This window comes from Ambystoma mexicanum, chromosome 8 (genome assembly GCF_040938575.1).
Source record: "Ambystoma mexicanum isolate Mex_15411 chromosome 8, UKY_AmexF1_1, whole genome shotgun sequence".
NCBI lineage: Eukaryota > Metazoa > Chordata > Amphibia > Caudata > Ambystomatidae > Ambystoma > Ambystoma mexicanum.
Genome location: NC_090929.1, coordinates 493657200 through 493684134, shown reverse-complemented (window position 1 = coordinate 493684134; position 26935 = coordinate 493657200). Strand labels below are relative to the sequence as shown.

The window sequence follows — 26935 nt, the reverse complement described above, 5'->3', positions numbered from 1 at the left end:
TTGAAATCCCACATTAGGAGAGTTGCAGCCAACTGTTCGGCATTAAAAACAAATATTTTCACATACAGGTCTTCTTCGGAGTGCCCTCGGGTCACCTTGTTTAGGCCAACTCACTGGTATGCTTTGGCGTCGCGTTCTAACTGGCCGGCACTGTCTCATCGCCCTAGGACCTCTTCTGCTTCCGACAGCTCCTCATGGTCTGCCACCGTGTGCGCCGACCTTCCACAGGGCTCTCACAGCTCCAGATACACCCTCCTGTGTGAATGTAGCACTGGAGCAGTTCACAGTGGGTCTGGAGAGTCAGGTCAGGAGAGTCTCTCCCACGCAGCGTGGCTCGCTTTAGTAGCGCATCCCGCTATGCATACTCTCCACGGTCACATTGTGCGGTACTCTGCTACATCTACGATGCAGCATTCAGCTGCCACCACAAGGCCATCAACTTCTGCTTCTTCCAGCTGCTGCCTCTCCCACTGCTGCTTCTTTCCCACCTGAAGAGCCTTTACGTTTTTAAGGATCCCATTCTGGTGTTCTGCATAAAACTAGACCGCTCATACCCATTCTTTAACTCTGAGCCCCTCCTCATTCTCTCAGTTCTAAGAGCTTTATGGAACATGAAGCCCATAATGTTCTTACTTGTTTTATTCTTAGTTAATCCCATCTGATTGGGTTACGCAGTATTCTGATTTAGGGGAGGTTATTAAAGGAGTTGGTATTTTTCCTTTTGGGTTTGGACCTTGATGTAAGGCAGAATCAGAACATCTCGAGGATGCGATGTTAACTTCCTGATCTCAGAGTGTACAATTTTCATGTTTATAAAAAGGGTCTTTGAGTTCGGTATGGGTAAATCCAGGAGAGGGGATTATACATTAACAACATGCCATTAGATATTGGGCATTGTGAAAAACTCACAAGAGGATCAATACTGCATCTCTCCTAACGGAGTCAGCACTTCCCCTTGACAGCCATCTCCTCCCATGTGATCCTCCCTCATGATACCACCCCAGGGGTAGGATCAGGTAGTGGCTGCCTTCTCCTGGCCACATGGGAGGGGACTTTAGTGTGGGTTTTAGTGATGACTCTGCAGGATTCACCACACTACCTACAATGGAAGGCAGTAGAACATGCAGTCCAGATTCATACCGAAATGCTGGATGAAAATATACAAGCTGCATAGCTTTGATCCCATCTGTTCCAGACGTCCTTGATTTGTCTTAATCCAGTCATTAGTCTGAAGGGGAAAACATTATTTTGGTCCAACTAGTTTCTGTGAAGAGCGAGGCATCTCAGTGACATGCATGAAGATGGTCGCTGGCTGACATATGCAGAGCTCAAAGAAAAGAAGGGCTTAGCTGGCTATTCCTATGGTTAATACCTGAAACTTGGTGGTGGGGGGTCTCTACAGATATGTACCTGAATAGCCTGCTTAGCAAATCTACGCATACAGTCCTGGAAGACTTCAAAAACTGTGAAGGGGACTGTATAAGGTATTAATAGCCTACAGAACTCTATACAAATGCTGGATGGAGATATCGACAGAAGTCTGTTTCAGGCTTGGTTGAAGGGAGCTGTGAAAGTTTAGGTATGTGTGGAGAACCAGGGGGAAGGAATTGGAATACATTGTGAAAAACACCCATCGAGCCCTACCACTATGAGGGAAATTCACTGTCTAACAAACTAAACGGAAGGGTGCTTGTCAAAGTCCAAAAGAAATAGTCTCCAATCCAAATGCTATTAGCTATCTGACCCAACCGCTTAGGAAAGAAAAATAAATAAAACAAAAAGGAGGCCGGATTTTAAAAGTTTGTTTCTCGCAGTACAGTCCTCAACCTCTCTGCAGGTTCTGTATGCCAAATCATAATTACATAATATGGTTTGCTTTTTCCAGGGAAAAAACGGTTTCTTAACAATTCCACCATTTCCGACTTGGTGCTTAACAATGTTCTTGTTTTGTGCTTAAGGGCTGGAACCCTCCAGGTTCTCTATCTCTACCCCCAGTTCTGCTGGTTAGATTTCCCTTTCTTGATTTGCATTATTTATGCAGTACTACACTTTTAAACATTTTGCCACCAAATCTCTACTTATGACTATGAAGACTTCAGATGTTTGGGCGAAGGAAACACGATGCAAAGGCACTTGCTGCCTTTTTCCATCTGCCTGCTTCCAGCTGTTCATCTCAAAACCTGCTGATTCTTATGATCCAGATCGCAACAGGGGTAAGCTTTCCTTATTAAAGCAAAAGCAACGTTCCAAACATGGAGGCAATTTCCATCTCAGTGTTCATTATAAAATCAGTCAATATGCAGCTCCCAGAAGAAAAAAAAAAAAGACAAAGATGTGTGGGAGGGCAGCAGCATGAAAAGACAAGAGGAAGAGATAGTACAGCAATACGGTAGGTATCCTGAAAAAGATAAAAGTCAGCAGATGGGAAGAGACTGGGGGTTGAGGGAAAAAGGGAGGAGGAGTAGGCTGTGGAGGGGGTGGCAGGAGCAGGGTGCTTCAAGGGAAGAGGCAAGCAAGGTCAGGAAAGGACAGCATATAGGGTCCATAGTGAAAGCAACTTTCTAGCCCCCTCCCAGCACATGCATCTCTCAACACTCACTGCCCACTTCCTTTAACTATCTCCCCTAATGTATGTACACTCTGCCCATTCCCCTCATGGATACACAGACTGCCCATTCCAAGCATGTTAGAGAGTTCACAGTCACTGTGTTGGTCTCCCGTATAACCCCAAAGCACTCACAGGGGCCATGTCACTGGTCCACTCCCCATGGTCCACTTGGAGCCGCCGCACAGTTTCCACGTCATCCATCACACGGACCACATCACCAACCCAAAAGGTGTTGTGCTAAAATGAAACAGATCAGAGACAAAAGAAAAAAATGGAAAAGAAAATATGAGGCAAAAAGCAAAATGTACAATGCACTCCCTGGCATTGCAGCTTCAAGCAAAACAAAGCAAACCGAAGAGGAATGGGGGTGGCTGGGAGCGGTCCGGTCAAAAGCTTAGGATGTACACAGATTAATTGAGATGGAAAATGGGTAAGCCGATATAGAAAAGAGAGAGCAAGAGGGAACAAGAGAGAAAAGGAAATAATGAAAACGTGAAAGAGGGGCGACTAAACACAAATGGAAATAAGAGAAACCTGGCAGAAAATGTGAGAGGCATAAACGTGTTTGGAAGGAAGAACGAGTGAATGACAGAGCGTGAAACAAACATGGTGAGAAACATATAAAAGAATTGTAAAAAAAAGGGTGGTGTGAGGTATTGTGAGTAAGACTCAGTCAGACACACAACTATTGACTGATATAAACCTTTATTAAATTAAATGTGTTGGAGAAAAGCCCATCTTTCCCTAACTTAAAAAACTAACTACTGTCTCTGTCAAGATACCCACAGTAAAAGTCTTCCTTCCTATGTCCAAAACCCTACACTTACCCTCACGCTAAATCTATCAAAGCGCAAAAGGGATTCATGTTCTCTACCTACCATTTGCATCTGTAGTTCACAAGTTAAACTCAAAGATCCAAAAGGGTGTCAGAGAAATAAACAACCAAAAGATACAGCATCATTGGAAGGGGGGTTCCCTTCCCCTAGCTTCCTTATTTCTTTCACAGTTCACAGTCTCATAAGCGCCAAGAGGGTGTTCGCCTCATCTCAGTCTTTCGACCACTTTCAAATATATGGTAAGGATTTTGTATCAAGAGATTGCCTTACTTCTACTTGCAATCTCTTCCTTTCAAGAGACTTGGTTTATATTCCCTGGAGGTTTCACACATTTGTAAGGTTTCTTTACTACCTCCACTTGCTTGCTTTCAGCACAGTGGTTTACAAGTTTAACCCCAAAAAAATAAAGACAGTATTTATGTCCTTTTGGTCTTTAAACTACTTAAAAATAATTGGAAATGGTTTGCCTTGTAGAGGGATTACTCTCCTCTTTTGGTAGAAAGGGGTTCTCCCCATGTACACAACAAAAAGAACAGACCAAGAAGTTGCTCCTTACCTGCTTGGTCTTTTCAATCCTTCACAAGACTTGCTTTCTTTTCTTGTTTGTATTCAACACAGTTCAGGGGCGAGTCTCCAGACTCAAACAAAAGGGGTCTGGTGTACTCTCCTGCCAGGACTTTGCCAATGTTATAACACTCTCATATGTTCATATTCTTTTTCATTAGAGAGTTGGGCCTTTGCCCGCTTTTCATTGACAACTTCATGTGCTTGCCAGGTTCTCCAAGCTCCCCTGCTCAGGTTCTCCCAGGCTTTTTTAATTACTTTCAATTGGCGTGCAGTGTATACCTCGAAGCACCGCAGTGCCTCAATTTCCCTGTGTGGGTTCACCGATCCTGTGTTGGCATGCTCAGCGTTCTGCACGTTACCCAGCGGTAAGCTTCGTCTTCAGGCCAGCATCATGTAGGCTCCCTGGTCCTCGCAATGCAGCAGTTCTCACAGAGCGTTTCTTGCTCCTTCCATCGGTCTCATAGCCTCCTCTTCTGACACTGCCACAATCTCATCTGCTCGGCGTCCCACCGGTTTTCCAACCAGCCTTGGGTATGGTGCATCTCCATCTTTCCGGCTTGTCAGGTTTTTTATTTTAGAAGTACCCGGCATTGGTCAGGTGTTTGGAACTAGCCATACTGTGTGGTTCTCGGCGGGCATGAGCTTCATTACTCAGGCCCTCTTCCCAGTAGGCCCATAGGAACAAGTATATGTGTGTCTATCGTTTGTAACAGGAAGTTCCATATTGCAATATGCCATGTATATCTGGCAAGGCAATGATTGGTGACTATTATCCCTCACAAGGGGGGGGATACGACAGGTCGTCTTCTAGTGAGCCATCTTCACCCCCACCGAGATTGGTCTCCCCATGCTGTCCTCCCACAGATAGCCACCCCCAGAGTTGGAGTCCGGTAAACTCTGCCCTTCGCTGGCCACATGGGGGAAGACCCTCCCAGAGGTCATGATGACTTTGCCAGATTTGTCACAGTGGGTAGAGTAGATACAATAGAGAAAGGAAGAAAAAACACTGCAAAGGATCCTAGAAAGGTCAATATCAGGAGTAATACAGATACGAAAGAAAGAGTGAGATAGATACGGGTGAGATAGCAAAGTGTGTCATGGACGAAAGGGGAGAAAAAAGATAGAGCAAAAGGTACAGAGGACAAAATGAAGAGTTGTAGAGAAACAAGTGTGTCACGGAGAAAAAGGGAATGAGGAGAGAGCGGGTGATCAAAAGGTATAGAGAAAAAAAACAGCAAACTGAAATCATGTCAGAAGCAAAAACATGGAGATGGTGACTGCTCCATGGAACACAGGGTAAGAGCTAGAGAAATAACAGATTGTCTGAGCGGCATACAGTCAACTGGCCCAAGAATATGTTATATAAGACATGAAGCTATAAAACACCGGACTGTAGAATTGTTCTGCAGTACAATTCTATGCATGAGGCATACCCTTCCTTTATTTTCCTCAATAATTGCAGCAATTCCTTGTACATAATCTGCACATCACAACCATGACATAATTTCCCTACATCATTGGAGGTTATGAAAAAAACGTGCTACTTATGAGCTTGAGAAGCTGAAGCCATGTAAACACTTATGGTGAGGCAATTTAATCCCACAAGTTTTCCTTTTAAAACAACTCTTTGTATTCGGCAAGATTCACAACCAAAAAGCAAACAGTATTTACCCTTCATTCACCCCATGACCCCAGCCATTATAGTGAGCATAGCTCCTCTGACCAACTCATTCCCTGCCCCGGTGGCATGTCTTTACATCGGTACAATTCTTTCTTGTGGACATTTAACATGAGCCACTTGAAATGAACCCAAAAAACAAACACATTGGAAAAGAGGGTACAAAAAGTGGTAAACATGAAAAAAAGTGTGACCGGGGAGGGTCAGCCTCAGTTTTAAAAAACTTTGCAAAAAACAAATATATTTAACATGCACAGATGGAAAGAAGTCCACTGAAAAACAGAGCCAGATGAAAAGATGTGGACCCCAGCTTTGCCTATCCCGTACCTTGGTGAGAGCACCACACCACCAATCGATCACACTTACCTCGATCAGAGCTTCTGATCTACACATCCCTTACCTTTGTCAATGCTCCGGGGTGAAAGGTCCAGCGAGTTTCACTGTTGTACTGGACTCTGACATCGCCCCGATCTGTAATCCGATGAACAGTCCCGGTCTGACCTATGAACTGTACAGATGAAAACAGGGTGGTCATCCAGAACATCAACAGAGGAAATAGTCACATACACCACCAAATCAAGATTGTAGCCCAGCATCAATGCCTTTCAATGGAGTTCAAACCACACAGTTTATACTCACCACTAGCCATTAATGATTGATCATTCCCACCTAGTAAGACAGGGTGTGCTGTTGGTGTGTGGAGAACATGTCACTTTAAACGCTTAGCTAGTAGCTTACAACTTGAAATTAGTCACCCTCAGTTCAAAATTCATAAACCTCCAGAATCTATCCAATACACCAGAGGCTCTGAAAAACAAGCCTGTACGGCTGTGATAGGGTCGTTCACACAAGTTATGCATGTGACACAGAGACGATTTAACCCTGCAGGTTTTAAAGAGGCACTGGACTGTCTGGAAAAAAAACCCAATATGCCATTTCACCTCTGTGTTGAGTGCCCCTCTTTCTATATGAGGTCTGAGTCAGGACCCCCTTACTCTGCAAAGCAGAAAAAAATGCCATTTGACTGCGCAACTTCCAAGCTTCAAGAGCTTTTGCAACCCTTCTAGCACGCTCAATGCTAACCTTTAGTGTGTACATAAACCAAATCCCCATCACCTTCACTTCCGTTTAGGGATTCGTCCTCTGTTTTGGGGCCTTTCTGGTTAATCCAGGTTCTCTGTGGTTCATTCGCATTTGGCCTACTGAAGTGGCATCTACTATGTTATTCCAGGTAAGTCAATTGCAAAACTGCAATAGATGCAGCAAGGAGAACATGTTTTTCTAATGTTGTGGTGTGAATGCCATGCCATTACCTTTCCAGGTAACTTCCCCAGCAATCCAGGAAAATTTGCAACCTAGCAGGCACCCTAATATAGGGGCGATCATCAGTAAACATGTGGCTCCTTATGTATTCTGGAGTTCACAATTCTGCTAACCTTGAACATAAGTAGACAACTGCTACATAGGGAGGAAGGTGGTATATGAAGCGTATACTCCCCCACAACACCATGAGGGGCCAGTCGCTGCTCGCAGGGCCAGGGTGCAGAAGTGAGTTGATTCTGGGACTCAAAATAGGTTGACCCTGTGTCAATCAGCTACCATGCCATATAGAAAAATACAAGTGTGGGCCACAGGATCCCAATGGAAAACCATCTGATGCACCAATGCTGCACTGCACTGGCCAACCACTTTGCCAAAACTCAGGACATCTTATCCTCATTGTCCTCGACTCCCTCCCATCTTCTCTTGCCTCCCTTGCCCCCCTCCCAGTCCTCCCCGCTCACCCACTACTGTCCTTCTCTCCCATTGCACCGGACGAGGTCTCTAGAGGAGTCTGCTCTATGAAAGTCTCCTCCAAAAAGGAGCTCCCCAGCTCTTCCAAAACTATCAAGGACAACATCTCCTCCTTGTCCCCTTCCCTGGCTGACCTCTGTAACCACTGGCTCTTTCTCACAAACTCTCAAGCACTCTCTTGTGCACCCTCTCCTAAGAAAGACTTCTGCAGACCCTTCATGCCCGGCTAACTATCACCCTATCTCTAACACCCTTTTCTTGGGCAAACTCATGGAAACGGGTCATCCGCCCAACTGACCCGTCACACTGAATATTGGCTGGCTGTCTCAGCGACCACAAGTCTGGCTTCAGAGCATCCATAGGCACAGAAACTGCTCTCCTGAACACCTGTGAAGACCTGCTCTTAAACCTGGATTCAAACTGTCCCTCTGTTCTGATCCTCCTTGACCTTTCTTCTGCCATTGAGATGGTGAATCATGCCATCCTCAAATTGCCTGTGTGATAACCTTGGCATCACGGACTATCACCATGGCTCTTCAACATCTACTTTGCCCCTCTGGCCCTCTTAATCTCCATCTTCTCTCTTCACTTCCAGTGCTATGCTAATGACACAAAGCTCTCCTTTAAGCATCCACCCTCTACCTCCTCCCCTTCCTCTCTCATACCAACTGCCATTCAGGTGTGATGCTCTGCTAATGATCTCTGCCTTAATGCCAGTAAGACAGAGATCCTGCTCATTGGGACGCCTGCTCCCAGTTTCCCCCCACTCTCTGGCCACCCTCCCTGGGTCCCCCCCCCTCTCCCTCTGAGGCGAACAACCTTGCAGTCATCTTCGACTCCTCGCTCTCCTTCTCTCCGCACATCACGGATCTAGTCAAGAAATCCAACCTTCAGCTTCACCTCCTCAGAGGCATTCTCCCTTTCCTCACCTTCCACCAGAAGCTCAATGTCTCCAGAGCCCTGGTTCTCTCTAGGCTGGACTACTGCAACAGCCTCCTCCTCATTCTGCCGCTTTCCTCCCTTCGCCCTCTGCAACTAATCCAGAATAGGGCTGCACGACTTATCCTTGGCCTCAAGCCTAAGGGCCACATCTCTCCAGCCCTAAAATCTCTCCAATGGCTGCCGGTGACCGCAAGGATCAAATTAAAGACCCTATGCATCATCAACATGGCTGTCTGGGGCCTGGGACCTCTCTACATCCAGCATGCTTTCCCTAAATACCTCCCTGCTAGAGTCCTTTGGTACTCTAGCTCCAAATCTCTGCAGATCAGACGTTTCGCCAAGCAGTGAGTGGGAGGTAGATCCTTCTCCTCGGCAAAAGCCTCCCTCTGGAATGGCCTCCCTGACCACCTCAGACAGCCGGATCTTCTTAAGTTCCAGTAACTTAAGAAGACTTTCCCTTTTCTCCTCCTTTCCTCTCCCCTCCATTGCCAATGTCCCTCTGCCGTTGAGACTGTGCCTGGTCCCTTATGAGTCTTCGCAGGCCAGGTCCTCCTTTGAACAGTCTCCCCAAGCATCCCTAACCAGCACTTTCCTACGGGCACCCTTCCCAGACTAGTCTAAATCTGGTCCGCGTCCACTACATTTTGTTTTCACTCTCTGACTCATCCACTGGCACTTGCTCAGCCCCCTCAGTCTCCCACTGCTGCGCTCCCTCCATCCCCAAACCTTTCCCCACCCCATCTGCACGTCTTGTCTCAGTACTTGTACGGAAAATATGTCACAAGGCCTAGTTCGACCATTACGGTTTTATTTTACTATGTAAGCCCCACCCCCACTGCCCTTTTTTTGCCTTGTGGTGCCTGGCCTGCAAACACTGGAGTATAGGCACCATACAAATGTCCAATAAATAAAATAAATAAATGCTCACTCAGTTTAATACTGTAGTACAAACAAAAAAAGGATAAAAATCTGACTATCCTGACGAGCAACTGTTTTGGATCAGAACTCCAGGACAATGTTTTTGTCTCTTTTTGGCATCTTCTGTAATTTACCCCACAAAGCACCCTGAAGTGGGCGACAGTTGATTTTGTAAATAATACATTGTATAGAACACATGTTGCCTACTAAAAAAAAAAAAAGAACAAACGAAAATCTTTAAATAAAATGAATCAGAAACTGAGCAATCCAAACGAACCTCTGCCATTTTGGGGTTCCAGCCACCATGTCCTTCCTGCATCTCACGCAAGATGTCGATGTCGAGCAGACACTTCACCTTATCCCCGTGTTGGAAGGGGTGGCGGTCGTTGCTCACCTTCCTCTGGATCTCAGCTGGTTTACCTACAAACACACATGTAAAATTGAAAAACGAACAGGAAGGTGTGATTCCACCTTTTCTTAGCTATTGTTGCTCATAGACGACCCAGCTAAGTCTCTGGCTTTAATCCAACTGCTGCTGAACCCTTACTACCTTTTGTGTCTAGTAGGAATGTTGTTATTAATGGTTTTAGCTGGCTACCACCATTGAACAATGAGATTGCATTATCTGAGCAATTCTCCCCCCTCGGCGGCAGCCATCAAGGCCATTACACGTTCATTGCAGCATAGCGATTGCTTCTTATAAAACACAAGTTTGATTTGCTCCAAAAATAATTCTCATCACAAGGGAACAAACAACAAAATAAAATGCCCTCCACAAGTAGAATCACAATAAATAATTAAAAAAATATATATGTATGGCAATCTGGTAGGTTTATGAACATTCACGGACTCAGCAACCCATCCAACCAGACCTAAACAAGTTTCACGCTGGTATCTCAATTTAGGACTCAAAACCAGCTTTATCAGCGTCTGAGTAAACCTGCAGGATTGCAATATATAACCATTATAAAACATAGAAACTGAATTAAGACGTTGGTTCTTTTGGAAGCCTATATATCTTGAAGACAATTAAAATATATAGTTAAAATCATAAAAGGTTTTTCTAGGGGAGTGCATTGTCCTCCAAGTTTTGTTTGAACTGAATTTGCAGCACTATATTCTCTTTACAATTATACAGTGTGAGCATTGTCAACCCTACACATCAGAGTAGTTTGACTCTGAAATGTGAGCCAACTGGTTTTTACCACAGTCCATACACCCACATTGACCACATTCTATTGACTCAACATAGGTTTTTCAAAACTGCCGTGTGGTTCAATGCCACTGCCAGAGTGGGTCTTGGAGGCTCAAGGAAAACTATTTTCCAAGCATCGTTTCTCAGGAAGCCTCAACTGGTTGAGGGCGTGACACAAAAGCCACGTAATACTGTGGAGAACAGGCAAGGAGAATAAAACACCAAGCAAAAGTGGGTGGGTAGGTTGTTGTAAGACCACTTTTGGCTACTTCTTTCGTGCTTCTACTTTGCCTTTTCGAAACCCAATGCAGAAAAGAAAGTTCACTTGCCACGGCTTCAGCTCCAGACACCCACATAGAAGAATTCACTTGCTCACGTTGAAATGTGATAGAAAAAGAATCAAGGAAAGTGAAGCCTCAACCTAATAACCAATTTTGAACTGCACAGAATTTGCTTACTCAGTGACACAGCACAACTAGATATTAATGTAAATTAGTATGCTGTGCAGAACACCCACAATCAACATCGAAGGATGGATGCATGAATCTGTAAGGGCGTGGTTTTCAATCAGCATTAGGAAAATATGGCTTTTATGTATTTTATAGAGACAAGACAGTTGCGTTCGGTATGGCTGCGCAACCTAGGTGCGATCCACAGCATAGGTCATTGGGCTGTGAGGCATCTACCTCCTTTCAGGCTGTGAAGGGCTGGTGGTAGTTGGAGCAGGCTTTTGGTTAGCCGACAAGGAGGGTGCTGTGATGCATTTTAGTGGATGAATTTGAGGATCAGTGACCTTAAGGAAACCAGAGTCTTGACTGGTAGCCCATGTAGAGATTTCAAGGTCAACAGAAGTGCAAGGACAGCTATCCAATTACCATCTAAGACCCCAATAGCCCCCACCCCCACCGAGAGATGGAATATTAAGCCAGGTTTCTAAATGTCTAAAATTATAGTTGCATAATCAAGACTGGAGTTCATGCAAGTTGCTGCTAATATTGGAAGCATCTCTGTAGTGATTCAAGTTGACAGATATCAAAGATAGTTGTGGGTTGTTTAAGATTTGGATGCTGAGAGTTATTGTTAAGTCAAGAAAGAGTTCAAGGAGCAGTGGCTTGAATAAGATGGACTGCAAAGGGCCAGTATATTGAATAGAAGCAGGACAGAAAGTGAATGGAAATGGAGAAGTGAAGGTGGAAATACAATGTCACAGGTAAAGGACAGAGAGGCGCACCAGATGGCGCTTATGAAACTATAAACAAACACGGCAATGAACCAGGGCAACACCCTGACTGAAGGTAATGGGGCAAACCTCTTTTTTCCATTTCCCAAAAGATTTGGTAGAATTGTATGTTGTCAGTCTGGCTAGTATATCTTGGTTGGGATCATTAGACTTGGTGAGAACTAAGTAAAGAGTGAAGGATGAGGACAAAGTAGCCAGTTTACTAATTTGCTTCCCACATAGCGAAAGTGATGTAATTCTGAAACTGAATGCGAGTGACCAGAAAAATATCTACTATACAGAAGAGGCTCTTATATGAAGGTTTGGGGGGGGGGCACTCCGATACTACAAGGATTTTAGAGACTGCAGGAAGAAGGATATTGAGATCTAGAAATCCTGGGGGTGAAAGATGCCATGAGAAGCATGAAAGGCTGGAATGGAGGAACCAATTGTATGAACATGGTGTGCTTTTAAACCTCATATTAAATGACATTTTGGCTGCTTGTTCTACAGTGCTGTGTCGGTATCTTGCCGATTTTAATGTACTAGACCTCAAGTTGCTAGCTGTGGCTGCAGATCAATGGATCGCTCACTTTGTAAAGCAGAGGGGGAAGGGAGCTACCTAGCAGCAGGTGAGGCACTGCAAGCAGCACAAATTCACCAGGTCCCAAAGTAGGGGCCGGCCATTGAGAGGTGGTAGGAACAAAGGCCACCCCATTTGTAATGGAAATTGTAACTGTGGTATCCTACTGACCCAAGGAGGGACCCCATTCAAAGATTAAAGTCTTCGTAGCACAGGTGGCCAGTCTGTCTTTTCAGTGTTTAGAACAAACTGCACCCTTTCAGATCTAGTCCTAGTGTCCATGGGGATCTGGAAACACCATCACAAAGTCTTGGAAAAGATTTAAGTGAACACTCGGTCAACCAGAGAAGTGTCTTTATTAATGCCCGGAGAACCTCTGTATTGAGACACTTGCGGTAGTATCATGGTAGTGGACCAGACACTGCTCATTCCAGAAGACCTTTCAAATTGTCCACTTCACACCACTAGACTAACTAGTGGCCCTCCCCAGGTTCTCTCAGGCAACAGTGACCATTGAGAGAAAAAAAAAACAAGACCACAATTCCAAATAGAGTTCCAGCAAGTATTCATGCAAGGTTTTGCGTGGGAAATAGTTGGTATCCAAGAGAAAGGCCACCTGAGACCCAAAGTTTACAAGATCTATGATAACATTGTTTAAATCCCGAAAAGGGCAGCCTGCTCAGGAGAGGCAGGGCAAACCTTTAGTGGATGGTGGTGTGCACTGTCAACTCAGCAGCCTGAGACAGGTGCTGCAGACTAGCCTGTTCCTGGGAGACAGGAAACAGAGGGGTTTGTAGTTCCTAGGCCTGGTGAACTTTACCTCTAGAACCTCAAATCATGAGATTTTCAGGCGATTCAAACTGGTCGAAATTTGGACAAACTATTTTAAAATGTTTGTACGAAGCTCAACCACATGACTTTGAGTGGGACACGTGGTTAGAGCTAATTTCCAGTTCGGGACACTTTCAGAGGGGCAGAAGACCATTGCTGTGGCATGTTTAGGACATTTAGGGAAGGATGGAGGGGGTACTAAAACAAATACAATTAGGGTAGTGGAGTAGGAAGAAGAGCAATGAGAGGTAGTTGTAACTGGCCATTCAGATAGATTTATGGCAGGTTTTTCTTACACAGGGCTGTGACACACACTCTGATGCGAGTTGAGGGGAGAGGGAATCAGTGTGAGGGAGAGAACCTTGGGTCCTACGAGAGACAAATGCACGTGAATCTTGATTTCCTGAGGCCAGTTTTTGGGAGTCTCAAGCTCACTGGATTTCAGTGGGGGGAGGAGGAGCAAGATTCTGGGAGGCAGGTGATTTGCAAGTTAGCGACCGTATCTTGAAGTGAGTGGACGAGAGAGGTGCCATCGGGTGACACCTCAGAGGAGGGGGGAATCCATGAGGGCAGTTTATGGTCAAGTCAAATTTGCATGATTTCTGTGGGAGGAAGCAGCAGAGATTCGGGTAGGTGGGTGATAGGCCAATAGATCTCTGCCATCAAGTTGACACTGGGGAGGAGAAGCTGGAGGAGCAGGAAATTCCTGTGAGCTGCTTGTGAAAGTCACGCTCGCTTGATTTTTGAGCAATGAAGTAGAAGATTTTCAGGGAGGCTGATCGATACACAAGTCAGTGAGTGAAGAGCACATTGGAACATGTCAGCAGCAAGCAAATGAGCTTGAACAGAGGAGCTGTACTGCTCGTGGTCTTTTCAGATGTGCAGAAGCAGCACTTGCTGTGTGCACTATCGAAGCAAGAATTATAAGAGGTAAGTTGAAGGTAAGTTGAAGGTATCATGCAACAACTCTCGTTCCACGACCCCATTACATTACAGTTGTCCAAGTATGTGCACAGGTACTGCACTAGAACCATTAACATCCACTGGGACCAATGAAGGGGGTTTACATTTCAGTTACTACCACCATCTCAGGGACGTGGGTACTGTACTTCTATGGGGTAGAAAGAAGACTTGACCCAGTTTTTGCCAATCTGTCCTTGTTTTATAGAATCTGGCTCAGACCGTTTTATAGGGCAAATGAAATAAGGACATGTCGGGCAGCATTAGGGTATGCAATTTTGAAGATCTAGATTTTATATATAATCTGATGGAGTTCCTAAAAGGAGCAGACCTTTTTAACTAAAAGTAGTTATTATGAGGATTTTAAGTAATGACTAATGTTGAAGAAATGTTAATGTGTGTATGTAAGGAACAAGTTACTTACCTGTAACTGTTGTTCTCCAGCATGGGTCTGGCATGGATTCACATGCTCATGAATATTCCCCGTCGTCAGGCTGGGAATCCTCGGTAAAGAAAAAATCAGTATCAGTTTCGTTTCTGATCTGTCTTTCGTAGTAGTAACCAATCACTGATCTCTGCGTCATACTGACCACAGCCAATGACTGCCCTCTACCTCTGGCAGCCATCTTCAGATTTGGTAGCACGTGAAGTGCAAGTATGACCAAGTGAAGAGCCGCAGAGGGGTAGGCGGGAGGGTTCGCATGTGAATCCATGCCAGACCCATGCTGAAGAACAACAGTTACAGGTAAGTAACTTGTTCCTTCTCCAGCATGGGGTCTGGCATGGATTCACATGCTCATGAATAAAGAATACATAGCAGTACACACATGCACAACCACGGGAGGTGGCAAAGGCTCAACATTAAGCATTACATCAAACTCAATATTAAGCAATTCTTACCTCCTCACCAGGCTCACCTTAGGCGAACAGGTTGCGCAGCACTGCTTGGCCGACCCTGGACTCCTCCCTGGAATCCCGATCGACGCAGTAGAATTTCGTGAAGGTGTGCGTCGACCTCCACGTAGCAGCCCTGCAGATGTCCAGCAAGGGCACACCAGATAGGAACGCCGTGGTAGCTGCGATCGCTCTGGTGGAATGGGCTCTCGGACGGCCAGGCAGTGGTCGGTTTGCCAACCGATGACAGTACATGATACAGCCGGAGAGCCATCTGGAAATGGAAGCCTTCGAGAGAGCCTTCCCCTGATTGACAGGTCCAAAGTTCACAAAGAGTTGTGACGTCTTCCGAAAACACTTTGTGCGGTCCACGTAGAACTTCAGCGCTCTAGCCACATCCAGCAAGTGCAAAGTCCTTTCAGCCGGCGACGAAGGCGACGGGAAGAAAACAGGCAACACCAAGGGTTCGTTGAGGTGGAAGTCCGACGGCACCTTGGGCATGAAGGAGGGATGCGTCCTGAGCACTACCCTCGTGTCGTGAAAAGTCAAGTACGTGGCCTTGCAGGAAAGGGCCTAGATCTCTCCCACCCGTCGTGCGAAGGTGATGGCCACAAGAAACGCTGTTTTCCACGACAAGAACTTCAACAGAGCCGAGTGCAGAGGCTCGAACGGAGGTCCCATGAGCTTGGTCAGCACCACGTTGAGCTCCCACGCAGGGGCCGGAGCCTTCACCGGCGGGAACGATCTGAACAGTCCCTTCATGAACTCTTTCACCAGACGATGAGACCACAAAGACGTCCGCCCCGTGGTTCTGGTGTATCGGGAGATCGCAGCAAGATGAATCTTGATGGACGCGTGCGCCAGTCCAGCTTTGGCCAGCGTCAGTAGGTACGGCAGTACTTGGGGAGCTGTAATCCGTAGAGGGTTAATCTTCTGTGCGTGGCACCAAACAGAGAACCTCTTCCATTTGTGTCCGTAGCATTTAAGAGTTGAGGACGCCCTGGCCTTTGCAAGAACCTCTCTGCAGTCGGCCAGTATGTCGTATCCTCCAAACTCTAACGCTGCAGGAGCCAGGCCTGCAAGTTCAGCGACTTCGGGTCGTGATAGAGGATGGCGCCTCCTTCCCTGGAGAGAAGATCCGCGTCCACTGGCAGCTTGATTGACGGGGACGCTGACAAGTCCAGAAGGTCCGGGAACCATATCTGCCTCGGCCACGCAGGTGCGACGAGGATCATCCTGCACCGTGACCTCTTGAGCTGGTTGATGAGCCGGATCAGCAATGGCAATGGAGGGAACGCGTATAGAAACAGGCCCTCCCAGGGGAACGAGAAAGCATCGCCCATGCTCCTCGGCTGAGGAAACCTGCTGGCGAACCTCCAGCAATTGGAGTTAATCGCCGTCGCGAACAGATCGATCTGGGGTGTGCCCCACCGTCGGAAGAGGCGGTCCACTAGATCCTGTCGTAGTTCCCACTCATGGCACGAGCGCAGCTCCCTGCTGAGTGAGTCGGCGATGGTGTTTTTTATCCCTGCCAGATGAAACTGCACCGGAAACATCCCTTGGGCGACAGCCCAATGCCACAGATCCTGCACCTCCCTGGACAGGGCTGGGGACCTGGTTCCGCCCTGTTTCCTGATGTAGAACATGGTGGTGGTGTTGTCGGTGAAGATCCTCACCACCTTGCCCTTGAGGGACGGAAGAAAGGACCGGAGGGCCCAAAACACTGCACGGAGCTTCAGGACGATGATATGGAGGGACTTCTCCGTCTGGAGCCAAAGGCCTCTCGCGTGCAGATTTTCGGTGTGCGCTCCCCACCCTTCCAGGGAGGCATCCGTGGTCACTGTCTCCTGGTGGCCGGGGGTCTGGAAGTCCATGCCCGCCGTCAGATGCACGCGGGTGCCCCACCACCGGATCGCTCGCCGGAAACTCTCGTCGAGTGTGATCCTCTCCTCGAAGCTGCCCGTCGGCTGGATCCAGCGCGCGTCCAGGAACTCCTGCAACGGGCGCATCCGGAGCCTGCACAGGTGGATGAGGTAAATGCAAGAAGACATCATTCCGAGGAGGGACTTGATGGACCTCACTCTGGCCGCGTCCGCAACCAGCATCCGCTGCACCTTGCCCAAGATGGCCCTCGTCCTTTCCTCCGACAGAGAGGCCAGAAGCGACACTGTGTCGAGCTTCGCTCCCAGAAACAGTGCGTCTTGCGCGGGCACCAGGTGGGACTTGGCGTAGTTTATGGAGAATCCCAGGTCCGTGAGAAGTTCGACGGTCCTTGCCATGTGCACCACGGCGAGCTCCTTCGTCTTCGCTCGGATGAGCCAGTCGTCCAGGTAGGGGTAGACGTGGATCCCCTCTCGGCGCAGCTGCGCCGCCACCGGTGCGAGGCACTTGGTGAACACCCTGGGTCCCGACCTCAGTCCGAAAGGAAGGGCTCTGAACTGATAGAGACGCCCTTGGACCACGAACCTGAGAAACTTTCGGTGTCCCTTTAGGATGGGAATATGGAAGTAGGCATCCTCCAAATCCAACGACGACAGGAAATCGCCCTCCTCCAGCTAACCCAGGACGTGTTGGAGGGTGACCATCCGGAACTTCTGTGCCTTGATGAATTTGTTCAGTCGTCGTAGGTCCAGGATGGGACGCCATCCTCCCGTCTTCTTCTTCACGAGGCAGTATCGAGTAAACTCCGGAGCCCCGAAGCCTCTTTGGGACGAGCTTGATGGCACTCTTCTTGAGCATCGCCTTTACCTCCAAGAGAAGTTGAGGGACGTGATGTTCTTTCCTGGCCACAGGGGGGACGCGCGGGCACCTCTTTAGAAACTGGAGCGCGTGACCCTGGGCTAGGGCATCCAGCACCCAACGGTCGGTGGAGATGGACTCCCACACGCTGACGAAGCTCGCCAGCCGGCCTCCCACCGGGGTGCTTCGGTGGGGGCCCGACCCCACGGCCGGTTCAGTCCTGCTTCGACGAGGCTTTGCCGCCTTGTCCTCCTTGGCGACGACGGCGGGGTCCGCCTGACTTGCCTCGTACCCTGTAAGGTTCCTGCGACGACGAACGGGCCGCTTGACGGTAGGTGGAAAATCCGCCGCCGGAACCTTTGGAGGCACCCTGTTTGCCTCCGCCGCTCCGAAAGGGCGGCCACCGTTGCTGGAGAACCCCAAGAGCCCGGGCCGTCTCCGTGTCTGCCTTGATGGCTTGAAGGGAATCGTCCACTGTTTTCCCAAACAGGTTGTTTCCGTCGAACTGCATGTCCAAGACTCTGGTCTGCACGTCCTGACGGAAGTCAGTAGCCTTGAGCCATCCACGCCGCCTAAGGCACACGCCGTTGCCCAACTGGCGAAATCCAGTGTCAGCGATGTCCGTCGCAATCGTAATGGCGTGGTCCGACGCCACTTCTCCTTCCTGCAAGATCTCTAGGGCATCCGCCCTCTTGTCGTCCGATAGGAAGTCCAGCAGGGGGGCCAGTTTGTACCACAACTCCCTGTCGTAGCGGGCTACGATAGCCAAGGCGTTGGCCGCCTTAATCGTCGTCGATGCAGACGAGACGACTCTGCGTCCCATCGTATCCAATTTCTTTCCCTCGCCGTCCGGCGGGGAGGTCGACGTAGAAGCCGCGCCCCCCGCTTTCTTCCTGGCCGCCGCGGAGACGACCGAGTCCGGGGTCGGCTGTGCCCGAAGGCACAAGGGGGCCGCGTCCGGGACCCGGTACTTCTTCTCGTACCGATCCCTTCTAGCCGGCGTCGTGGATGGGTTCTTGAGGAGGGCGAGGCCCTTATCCCAAATATCGTCCAGTAGAGGTACGGAGAGGACCGTCTTCCTCTTGGCCTCGCGCCATTGATAAAGGAAACCTTCCTTCTTCTCTTCCGGGCAGAGCTGGAAAAGCTTGGATGCCCTGGCGATCATGGAGTGAAACGATCCAATCTCGTCGGGCGGGGAAGCCCGGGTGGGAGGTGACGACGGCAGATCCTCGTCGTAAACCTCATCGTCCGTACCCATCGCGGCCGTGTCAGTCCCCGTATCGTCCCCGTATCATCCCCACGAGTCGTGGACGGGGAGGAGGGCTGAACAGGGCGCGATGGCTGAAAAGGAGGTGGAGGATGAATCCTTCTCTTAGGGGGAGGGCTCCCAGAAGGGCCTGGCTCCGGGTCCCCCGTCGGGAGCGGTTCCTCCGCTGGTGGTAACGGCAGTCTCGTCCTTATCTCCGAGCATAAGGACTGTATAGCCAACAAAATGGCCGCCGAGTTGTCTTGCGGCACTGGTTGAGGGGAGTCCGATGGGCGGTCAGGGGCCCCGTCAGCACCCTCGACGTTATCGTCGTCTCCTTCGTCGGGGTCCCTCCCGACGGGCTGGTCTTCTTCCACGCCAACGCCGTGGCTTAAGACTTCGATCAGCTCTTCCTCAGAGGTTGAGGCCGAATCCACAACGACCTCCTTCCCCCCCCCTTTTTCTTCTCCGTCGGAGGTTTCACGGGGGTCCTGTCGATGTGCATAAAAGAGGACTCCCTCCGAGGTGGCAGGAAGACTGAGCCCCGAGGTCGCCACCACTGGTGTAGCCTCCACAGGCTGAGCCAGGGCCGCCGCGACTGTCTCGATAGAGGCCTTGGCCGGATGGATTAAGGCTTTCACCACCTTAGGTGCGCTCACCGCCTTCTCCTTGGGGGGAGGGTCACTGCCTCGCTCTCCCTCCGATGGGGCCTTCGAGCTCGACCGGGGCCTCTCCAGGAGCTTTGCCGGGTGCTCGGCCTTCCTCTTACCAGAACCAGAGCGTTGGCTCGTGGTTGATGGTGCCGGGGAGGATGCGCCCTGCCTGGCGCCCGTAGAGCCCGACCGTTCGGCGCTCCTGGTGCCAGCGGGCTCGCGGTGCTTGGCCTTGTGTTGGACCCCCGACGCCGGGGCGTCCTCAAAGGTCTTAGAAGACCGCTCGGACTTCTTCTTCTCGCCTGACGGGCTCTTCTCTTCCAGCAGTTGGCGAGACGTTGATGGCGGTCCTTCATGGTCCGTTCCGACATATTGCCGCAAAACGCACAGTCCTTCTCCACGTGCGTCTTGTCCTCATGTAGGCAGTAAAGACAAAAGGAGTGTTCGTCCTCCTTAAAGACATTCTGAAGCTGGCATCCAGGGCAGACCCTGAACAGCTTTCCGGGCGTCGAGCTTCCCTTCTCCTGGGCCATGTCCGAGATGGGCCTGAGAAACTTCTGGAGTCCTCCAAAAGCGTGGCTCGACGAAATCTTCACCCTTGAGGGGCATAGACGAATCCGACACGGGTCCCCGTTGATCGGATGAAGAAACGGTGGAGCTTGAGGCTCTTTTGACCGAAAAATCGAAGTTTTTGAGAAAAAAACGTGAAAAAATAGCACCAACGCTCGAGAGCAATAGCACGAGGATCCCAACACTTGAACGTGCGGTAAAAATCTGAACATGGCTGCCAGAGGCGGGGCTTAGGTAGAGGGCAGTCATTGGCTGTGGTCAGTATGACGCAGAGATCAGTGATTGGTTACTACTACGAAAGACAGATCAGAAACTAAACTGATACTGAGTTTTTCTTTACCGCGGATTCCCAGCCCGACGACGGGGAATATTCATGAGCATGTGAATCCATGCCAGACCCCATGCTGGAGAAATGGAGAAATCTGAAATAAATATTTGTTGTACTTATCTATGAAAGATCAGGTAAGAACACATGGGTTGTTGGACAGCGAGTGAAGACTGAGAATACAATTTCTGCATCTCCACCGCCCCCATCTACCAATAGATTGAATAATTACGACATTGATGATAATTAAGATAAATTACAATCCATCCGAGTCCAGGCAGCAACACGTGTTGATGCTAGAAAACAGTGAAATAGAGCAGGATAGCGCATATTACCGCAGATATAGAGGCTGCAGTAGTAATAGATGGCTCACCCTTCACATGTTTACAGACTCTTCGAGAAACAACCTTCCTGTCACAGATCAGAAAACAAATCACATTGTAACTTGGCACCTAGAACACCACCACCAGAACACCAAGATGAGCACAACCTCAGTGTTAGCCCACAATGAAAGTCAAATGTGTGGCAGTATGTCCGACAGAATAAACAGCAACCAAATCTAGCCACTTACAAACCCTGTAGGAAAGCGGCCTACCAAGAAAAGGCAGAGACTAAATTGGGCACCACATCTGGTCCGCACCATTTGCAACAGCACCATGCGTAGACATGTGAATAAGTCAAAAGGTCTGAAGTGCATCCCTCCTCAAACAATCAGCATACCAGCACTGGTCCGTAATAAAAATACCAAGCTATGCTTGGACGCGAGACACCAAGCTCTACTCCCTGTACCCCTGTGATGCAAGGCAGCAGTGCTTCCTCAAAGTATGCTGGTCGACATAATAGGTTTTGATAGTCTACATTTTGGTTGACTACATTTACTTGAATTAACCAAATAAACGTGTGTGCGCGTGCGTGTGTGTGTAGGGTGGCAGTGGGGTAGGGGAGGCATCAGAAACGCCCCCATTGAAAAAAATGTTGAATTCCAGTCAACCAAAATGTAGACTGGCTGTCTCTCAAATAACATAGAACCCTCCCCCGCACAATTGCTTGGGGTCCCATGGTATTGGGGTATTGCAGCCATGCAAGGTCGCAGCACGATGTGGGATGGCTCAAAATGCAGGTCTTCTTGAGACTAGGGAATCTCAGAAGGCTCTGGAGTCGGGTCGTGTTTTTCGGAGTCCCCTGGTCGCTTTGAAGGAAGGGTAGCAGCAGGCTCCGGTTACACAGCAGGCTCTCCGGTCGCTAGAAATCGTCTCGGCTGCGTTTTCTTCATCTTCCTCTTCGGATTCAGGTCCAGTGGTCGACTACTTCTTCAGCGTCCAGGATTAGACTTTTATGCAGGAACCCAGCCAACCAAACAGATTTGCAACATTCCAACTTGGGGGGTTGGCAGTCCTTTCAGGACGGCCATACTCCCAGTTTAAAATGGATTCTCTAAGTCAGGATGGAAGACAAAGGGCTGCAGAGTTTTGGACTCCTCCCTCGCTTCCTGCCTTCACAGACAGAAACTCTGGAGGCTGCCTGGGCATGACCGAGGTCTCCCACCGAAGATCAAAATCACAAGGACAGGGGAAGATCCAGGAAGGGACAAGAAGTGCTAAAAAAGAAGACCGGGTCCACTTTGGTAAAATGGGCACCCATGGGTGACTTTACCGTAGCTAATACAGCCTGTGGTAAAGGTGCATCGAATTTGTAAAAAGGTTCACTGCCACCAGCCATTTAAGGTAAGCTTGTCCCTGTAACAGCATTGTTAGAGTGCTAGTGAGAAAGAGGCTACATCGTATCTCGCCAGCACTCCACATAAGGTGGGGTGTGCTGGTTTCACCTAAAAACATGTATAAGGGATACAGATATTCTTTGCACCCTTGGGAACTGTAGTTTTAAGAATAAAAAGGTATATAACAAAAGTTGTCAAAGAGGATAAAATAAATTAAAAGTACACTATGGAGGGTCTTAAAAATTACACCCGTAAAAAGAGTAAAAGGATCTGCGAGTGTGGAAAAAGGTTCCCACTCATTGACGTACAGGGAAAAATAATCTACCAGTCCAGCAAAAAGTTCTGGGGTTCTCACAAGTGAGGTAGATTTAGCACTAAAGTTAAAATCTTACCCAACAATGTGTGAGGAGAGGAGGAGGAGGAGGATATGCAGTAAATATGACAAGGAAGAGACAGTGTTCAAATGTGCAAGGATGTTTTGCTGCAGTGGTCGCAAACAGAAGGAGACATCCACTAGCCAAAATATACCCAACTACAATAGGATTGTCAAGCTTAGGAAGGACCAGGCTAGAAGACTATGGACACCGCCTGAAAGCATTTTGAGAAGTGTAGGAGAAGGCTACAGGAAGGAGATGATGCGAGACACCCTCCTCAGTGACTCAAGCATGTAGAATAAAGACGTGTCTACAGGAACAGACAAAGGACCAGCAGCTGCAAAGATGCTTCATGCCTATTGATTGGACTCTTAACAGATCGGAAGGAATGAAGACCCAGTACAGTGTTGGTACAACAAGCAGTCAATCTGGCCAGTAACACTTGTGCTGGTTGCTGATGAATAGCTCAGCTGCCCCCTCCCCACACAGGTGTGCAGTCACAGTTTGTAGCACGGCTGAGGATTTTTGTTTTTAACTGGTGGGAAAGAGATGCAGTGGCGCAGGTTGAACAATTGACATTTATAAAACATGAACAGTGACAACATGAACAGTGACTTAATTGCTTAAGACTATGAAATGACATCTAGCGATAGCCAACACATTAGCTTATAGGAGGACGGCAATAGGTTATCAGTACATCTCAAGAAAGCAAAACCTGGAGCGGGATTGTTTAAATGGTGTGAGCATGGTTGAGAAAAAGAAAAGTGAAGTAGCAACTGAAGCCCTGACCAGTTAGTGTAATGCATATGTCCCTGCCTATTCTGCGAGTAAAGTTGTTGAATCCTAGTATTGTTGCAGCATCACATTAACCGCTTGCCAAATGTTCGAGCACTCCCACGAAGCACAGCCAACCACTAAGGTTTTCAAGTTCTCTCACAGAACGCAACCTCCACTGAAGGTTCTCAGGTTCGCTAACTGGGAGCAGACACCCACTAAAGTTCTTGGACTCTCCCACAAACTGCTGCCACTCCGCTCGTGCGTGTGTGTGTGTGTGTGTGTGTGTGTGTGTGTGTGTGTGTGTAGTCTCCCTAGGAGGTGAGCCTCATCCCCATCCACATGACTGTCTCATTCCTTTCTTTCTGTACAAGAACATAGAGGAGGGAAGGATAGTGGAGCTCCATGTGCCTCAGTTGGCCAGCACTTCTGGGCAGTCCAGCAGTCCAGCTCTGCCTAACAGACTGCTCATAATAAATTAAATATGCCCCTGCATGCCTCACAATGCACTCCAGGAGGCATTGTCAAATGCAGGGGCTGCCAGTGGTTCATGGTCCCCCAACCTCTTGTTGGGGTGGTGCTGGCAACAGTTGAATGTGCAGGTCTGGAGGTTTTGGCTTGACATGCCAGATGTCTCCAGCATGCTGCTACCTGGCCCTGGGAAGTAGTATGACCTTCGCCCTCATCACAGCTGGAGGGCGAAAGGGTAGCTGGGTCGATTACCAGGCTCTGCCTGGGGCTCCTACACCTGGACAATAATGTTGTGCCACTTGCAAACATTAATCCTTCCTCATGACGTTCTTCCCAGCAGCCCCAGTGCTGGTCCTTTCCTTTCTACCCCGCTTTACGCTCTTCCCACAGCACTCTACTATGCAGAAGACTAGTCTCCTCGGATGATCTTTACTGGTGGCAGGGCAAAATAGTCCCACACCAACGGCTATATGGACTCTGTAAGAGGGTATGTAAACGTTGCTGCTCAGTGAGGCTCCTCCTGTGTCTGGCTTGCCACCTCTACAATGGCAGGTGCAGGAAGAGTCTGCTCCTAAATTACCACCTTGTTACCACTCCCCTGCCTGGTAGGCCAACTATTTGCTGCAGTATGTCCAAAGTCTGGTCATCCCCCCCTCCCCCCCAAAACTGTGTAGGTGATGTTTCGCGCCATGCTGTTGCATCGCAGACTGTAATATCCGTTTCTTGTTGGGTCCCCGACTCAGAGCTACCCAGCACTTCATCCCAGCCACTTCTGTGATTATGCCCCGGGACCCTGGCTCCCCCGGTCTAGGACCACACCCAACTCTTTTGATGCTGTGTCGAGGCACATGGCCGCACCCCATTCTCCCATGGGTCCTCTGCTTATAGACCTGGTCCCGATGTACCCCGCACCCACTCTAAACGCCCTGCTTTATCCTACTACATAGCATAACTCATTACGCTCTTCCCAGTCCGGCACGCCATCGCCCGGCTGCTAACAGACCCCCAGGCGTTGATGCCTAAAAGTTTATGGTTGTTTTGGTTTTGTTCGGGTTTCATCCCTCTGAGTGGCGGAGGGATGTGGCTGGGGGGTTGGAAGGGAACATTAAAGTCTTGACAGTCTCCAGAGGCACCGCGCCCAATCAATTTATATATGTAGTCAGGCGACCGCATTCACCTAGGGTACACGCCTTTCATTTCACTAGAATCCACTTTTACTTATTCCACCATCACCCCTTCAAATATGGCTGACACTACCCTGACCTTTATGAGCTGGAAAGTCAGGGGATTAGGCAACTATAAAAAGATGCGACAGATTCAGCTCCACGCTGAACGCCACAGAGTGAAGATCCTATGTTTACAGGAAACACACGCTCGCTCGGAGCAATGTGAACGGTTCACCAAGCAATGGGGCCCCCCAGAGGTATTACACTAACTATTCCCCTCAGAGCTGAGGCACCCTCACCCTAATACATAAAAGTTTGAAGTTTACGTGTCAGCACTCCCACATAGATCCACTTGGAAGGTTTGTGTTCATCACTGGTATATTACAGCATCAGGAGATAGTCATCCTGAACATTTATGGTCCCAACGTCGATGATCCCGACTTCTACCTTCACCTGGCCACTCTACTTGAGAGCTACTCCCTGATTCCTATCTTATGGGGCGGGGACCTCAATACGATACTAGATGTCACCCTGGATAGATCGGGTTCTCGTCCTCGCCAACTGTCTAGGGCAGCATATTCTATCCTGACCTCGCTCCCCCGCCTGGCATTGGTGGATGCTTGGCGTCTGATGTATCCTGAGGACTGTACATACTCCTCAGTGCATGATTCCCACTCTAGAATAGATAGATGGCTTGTCACAGACGTACTGATTAGATGCGTAACTCACTTAGCCATTCTCCCCAGAACACTATTAGACCACTCACCGGTACTTATCTCCTTAAACTGGGGATTAGACGCCAACAAAACAAGACAGTGGAGGATGAGTCCTCACGCGCTTCTCGACCAGGTTTTTGCCTCCGAGCTTGAATCCTCCATCGAGGAATATTTTGAGATTAACAAATTCTGTCGGCTCTGCTGACAAGCTGTGCTCTGGGAAGCCTTCAAAGCACACACGAGAGGGCTCGCCATTTCCAAGAGCAGTGGCATCCTGAAGGGCATCCGTGCCGACATCGCTACCAGCGAATCAGCCCTATCCGCCTACGAATCCCAATACGCTGTGGATCACTCCCCGGCTACCCTAGCGATGCTGGGCTCTGAGCTGGACAGGTTCCGTTGCCTTGCCGAGCGCGAGGTTAAGTTCCTGGACTCGCCTAGATCGGCGAGGAAATACGGCGAGGGTGAATGGCCTACAGAATGCTAGCTAGACTGCTGCGCCGCAAATTCAGTGCCCCCAACATACCGGCCATTGCTAGACTGGATGGCACACTCGCCACCTCCCCCCAAGACATCAATTCTGAGTTCCTCTCGTTCTACACCTCCCTGTATTCAGGGGTTGACAGATCCCAGATATCCGAAATCGATTCCTATTTAGAGAACCTCCCTTTATCAGTCCTGTCAACCGACGCTAGCGCCTCCCTCGAGAGGCCCTTCACCCTAGAGGAAATTGTGGAGGCCATCGAGTCACTGGCATCGGGAAGGCTCCCGGCCCAGATGGGCTCCCGATGGACTTCTACAAACTATACAAGGCCCAACTAGCGCCGCACCTAGTGACCCTATGGGAGGAGTCGTGCGACAGGGGCATACTTCCACCGTCCCTCCGGGAGGCATTGATTACAGTGCTCCTTAAACCTAGTAAACCCCCTACGCAGTGCAGCTCATACCGACCCCTCTCGCTGAGTAATAGCGATATCAAAATAATTGCCAAACTACTTGCCACCCGCATAACCCCATACATGTCCCACATTATCCACCCAGACCAGGCCGGCTTCGTCCCCGGTAGGTCCACTTCCCTAAATTTAAGGAGACTCTTCAATGTAATCAGCAGAATCGACCCGGCCACACAGGCAGTGGCAGCTACATTGGACATGCAGAA

General features: G+C 48.9%; 1 protein-coding gene across 4 annotated transcripts in view; it reads right to left on the bottom strand.

The window, feature by feature from the left end:
• Positions 1 to 26935, bottom strand: part of MIB2 (MIB E3 ubiquitin protein ligase 2) — a 725636-nt gene that overhangs the window by 470466 nt on the left and 228235 nt on the right. For 3 of the 4 annotated variants that reach the window (XM_069610141.1, XM_069610142.1, XM_069610143.1), the window contains 3 exons: positions 9621 to 9763; positions 6090 to 6197; positions 2741 to 2845 (listed from right to left, as the gene is read on the bottom strand). In XM_069610141.1, coding sequence (XP_069466242.1) covers positions 2741 to 2845; positions 6090 to 6197; positions 9621 to 9763 — 356 coding nt within the window. The remainder of the gene's footprint in view (positions 1 to 2740; positions 2846 to 6089; positions 6198 to 9620; positions 9764 to 26935) is intronic. The other variant, XM_069610144.1, reaches the window with a different exon arrangement.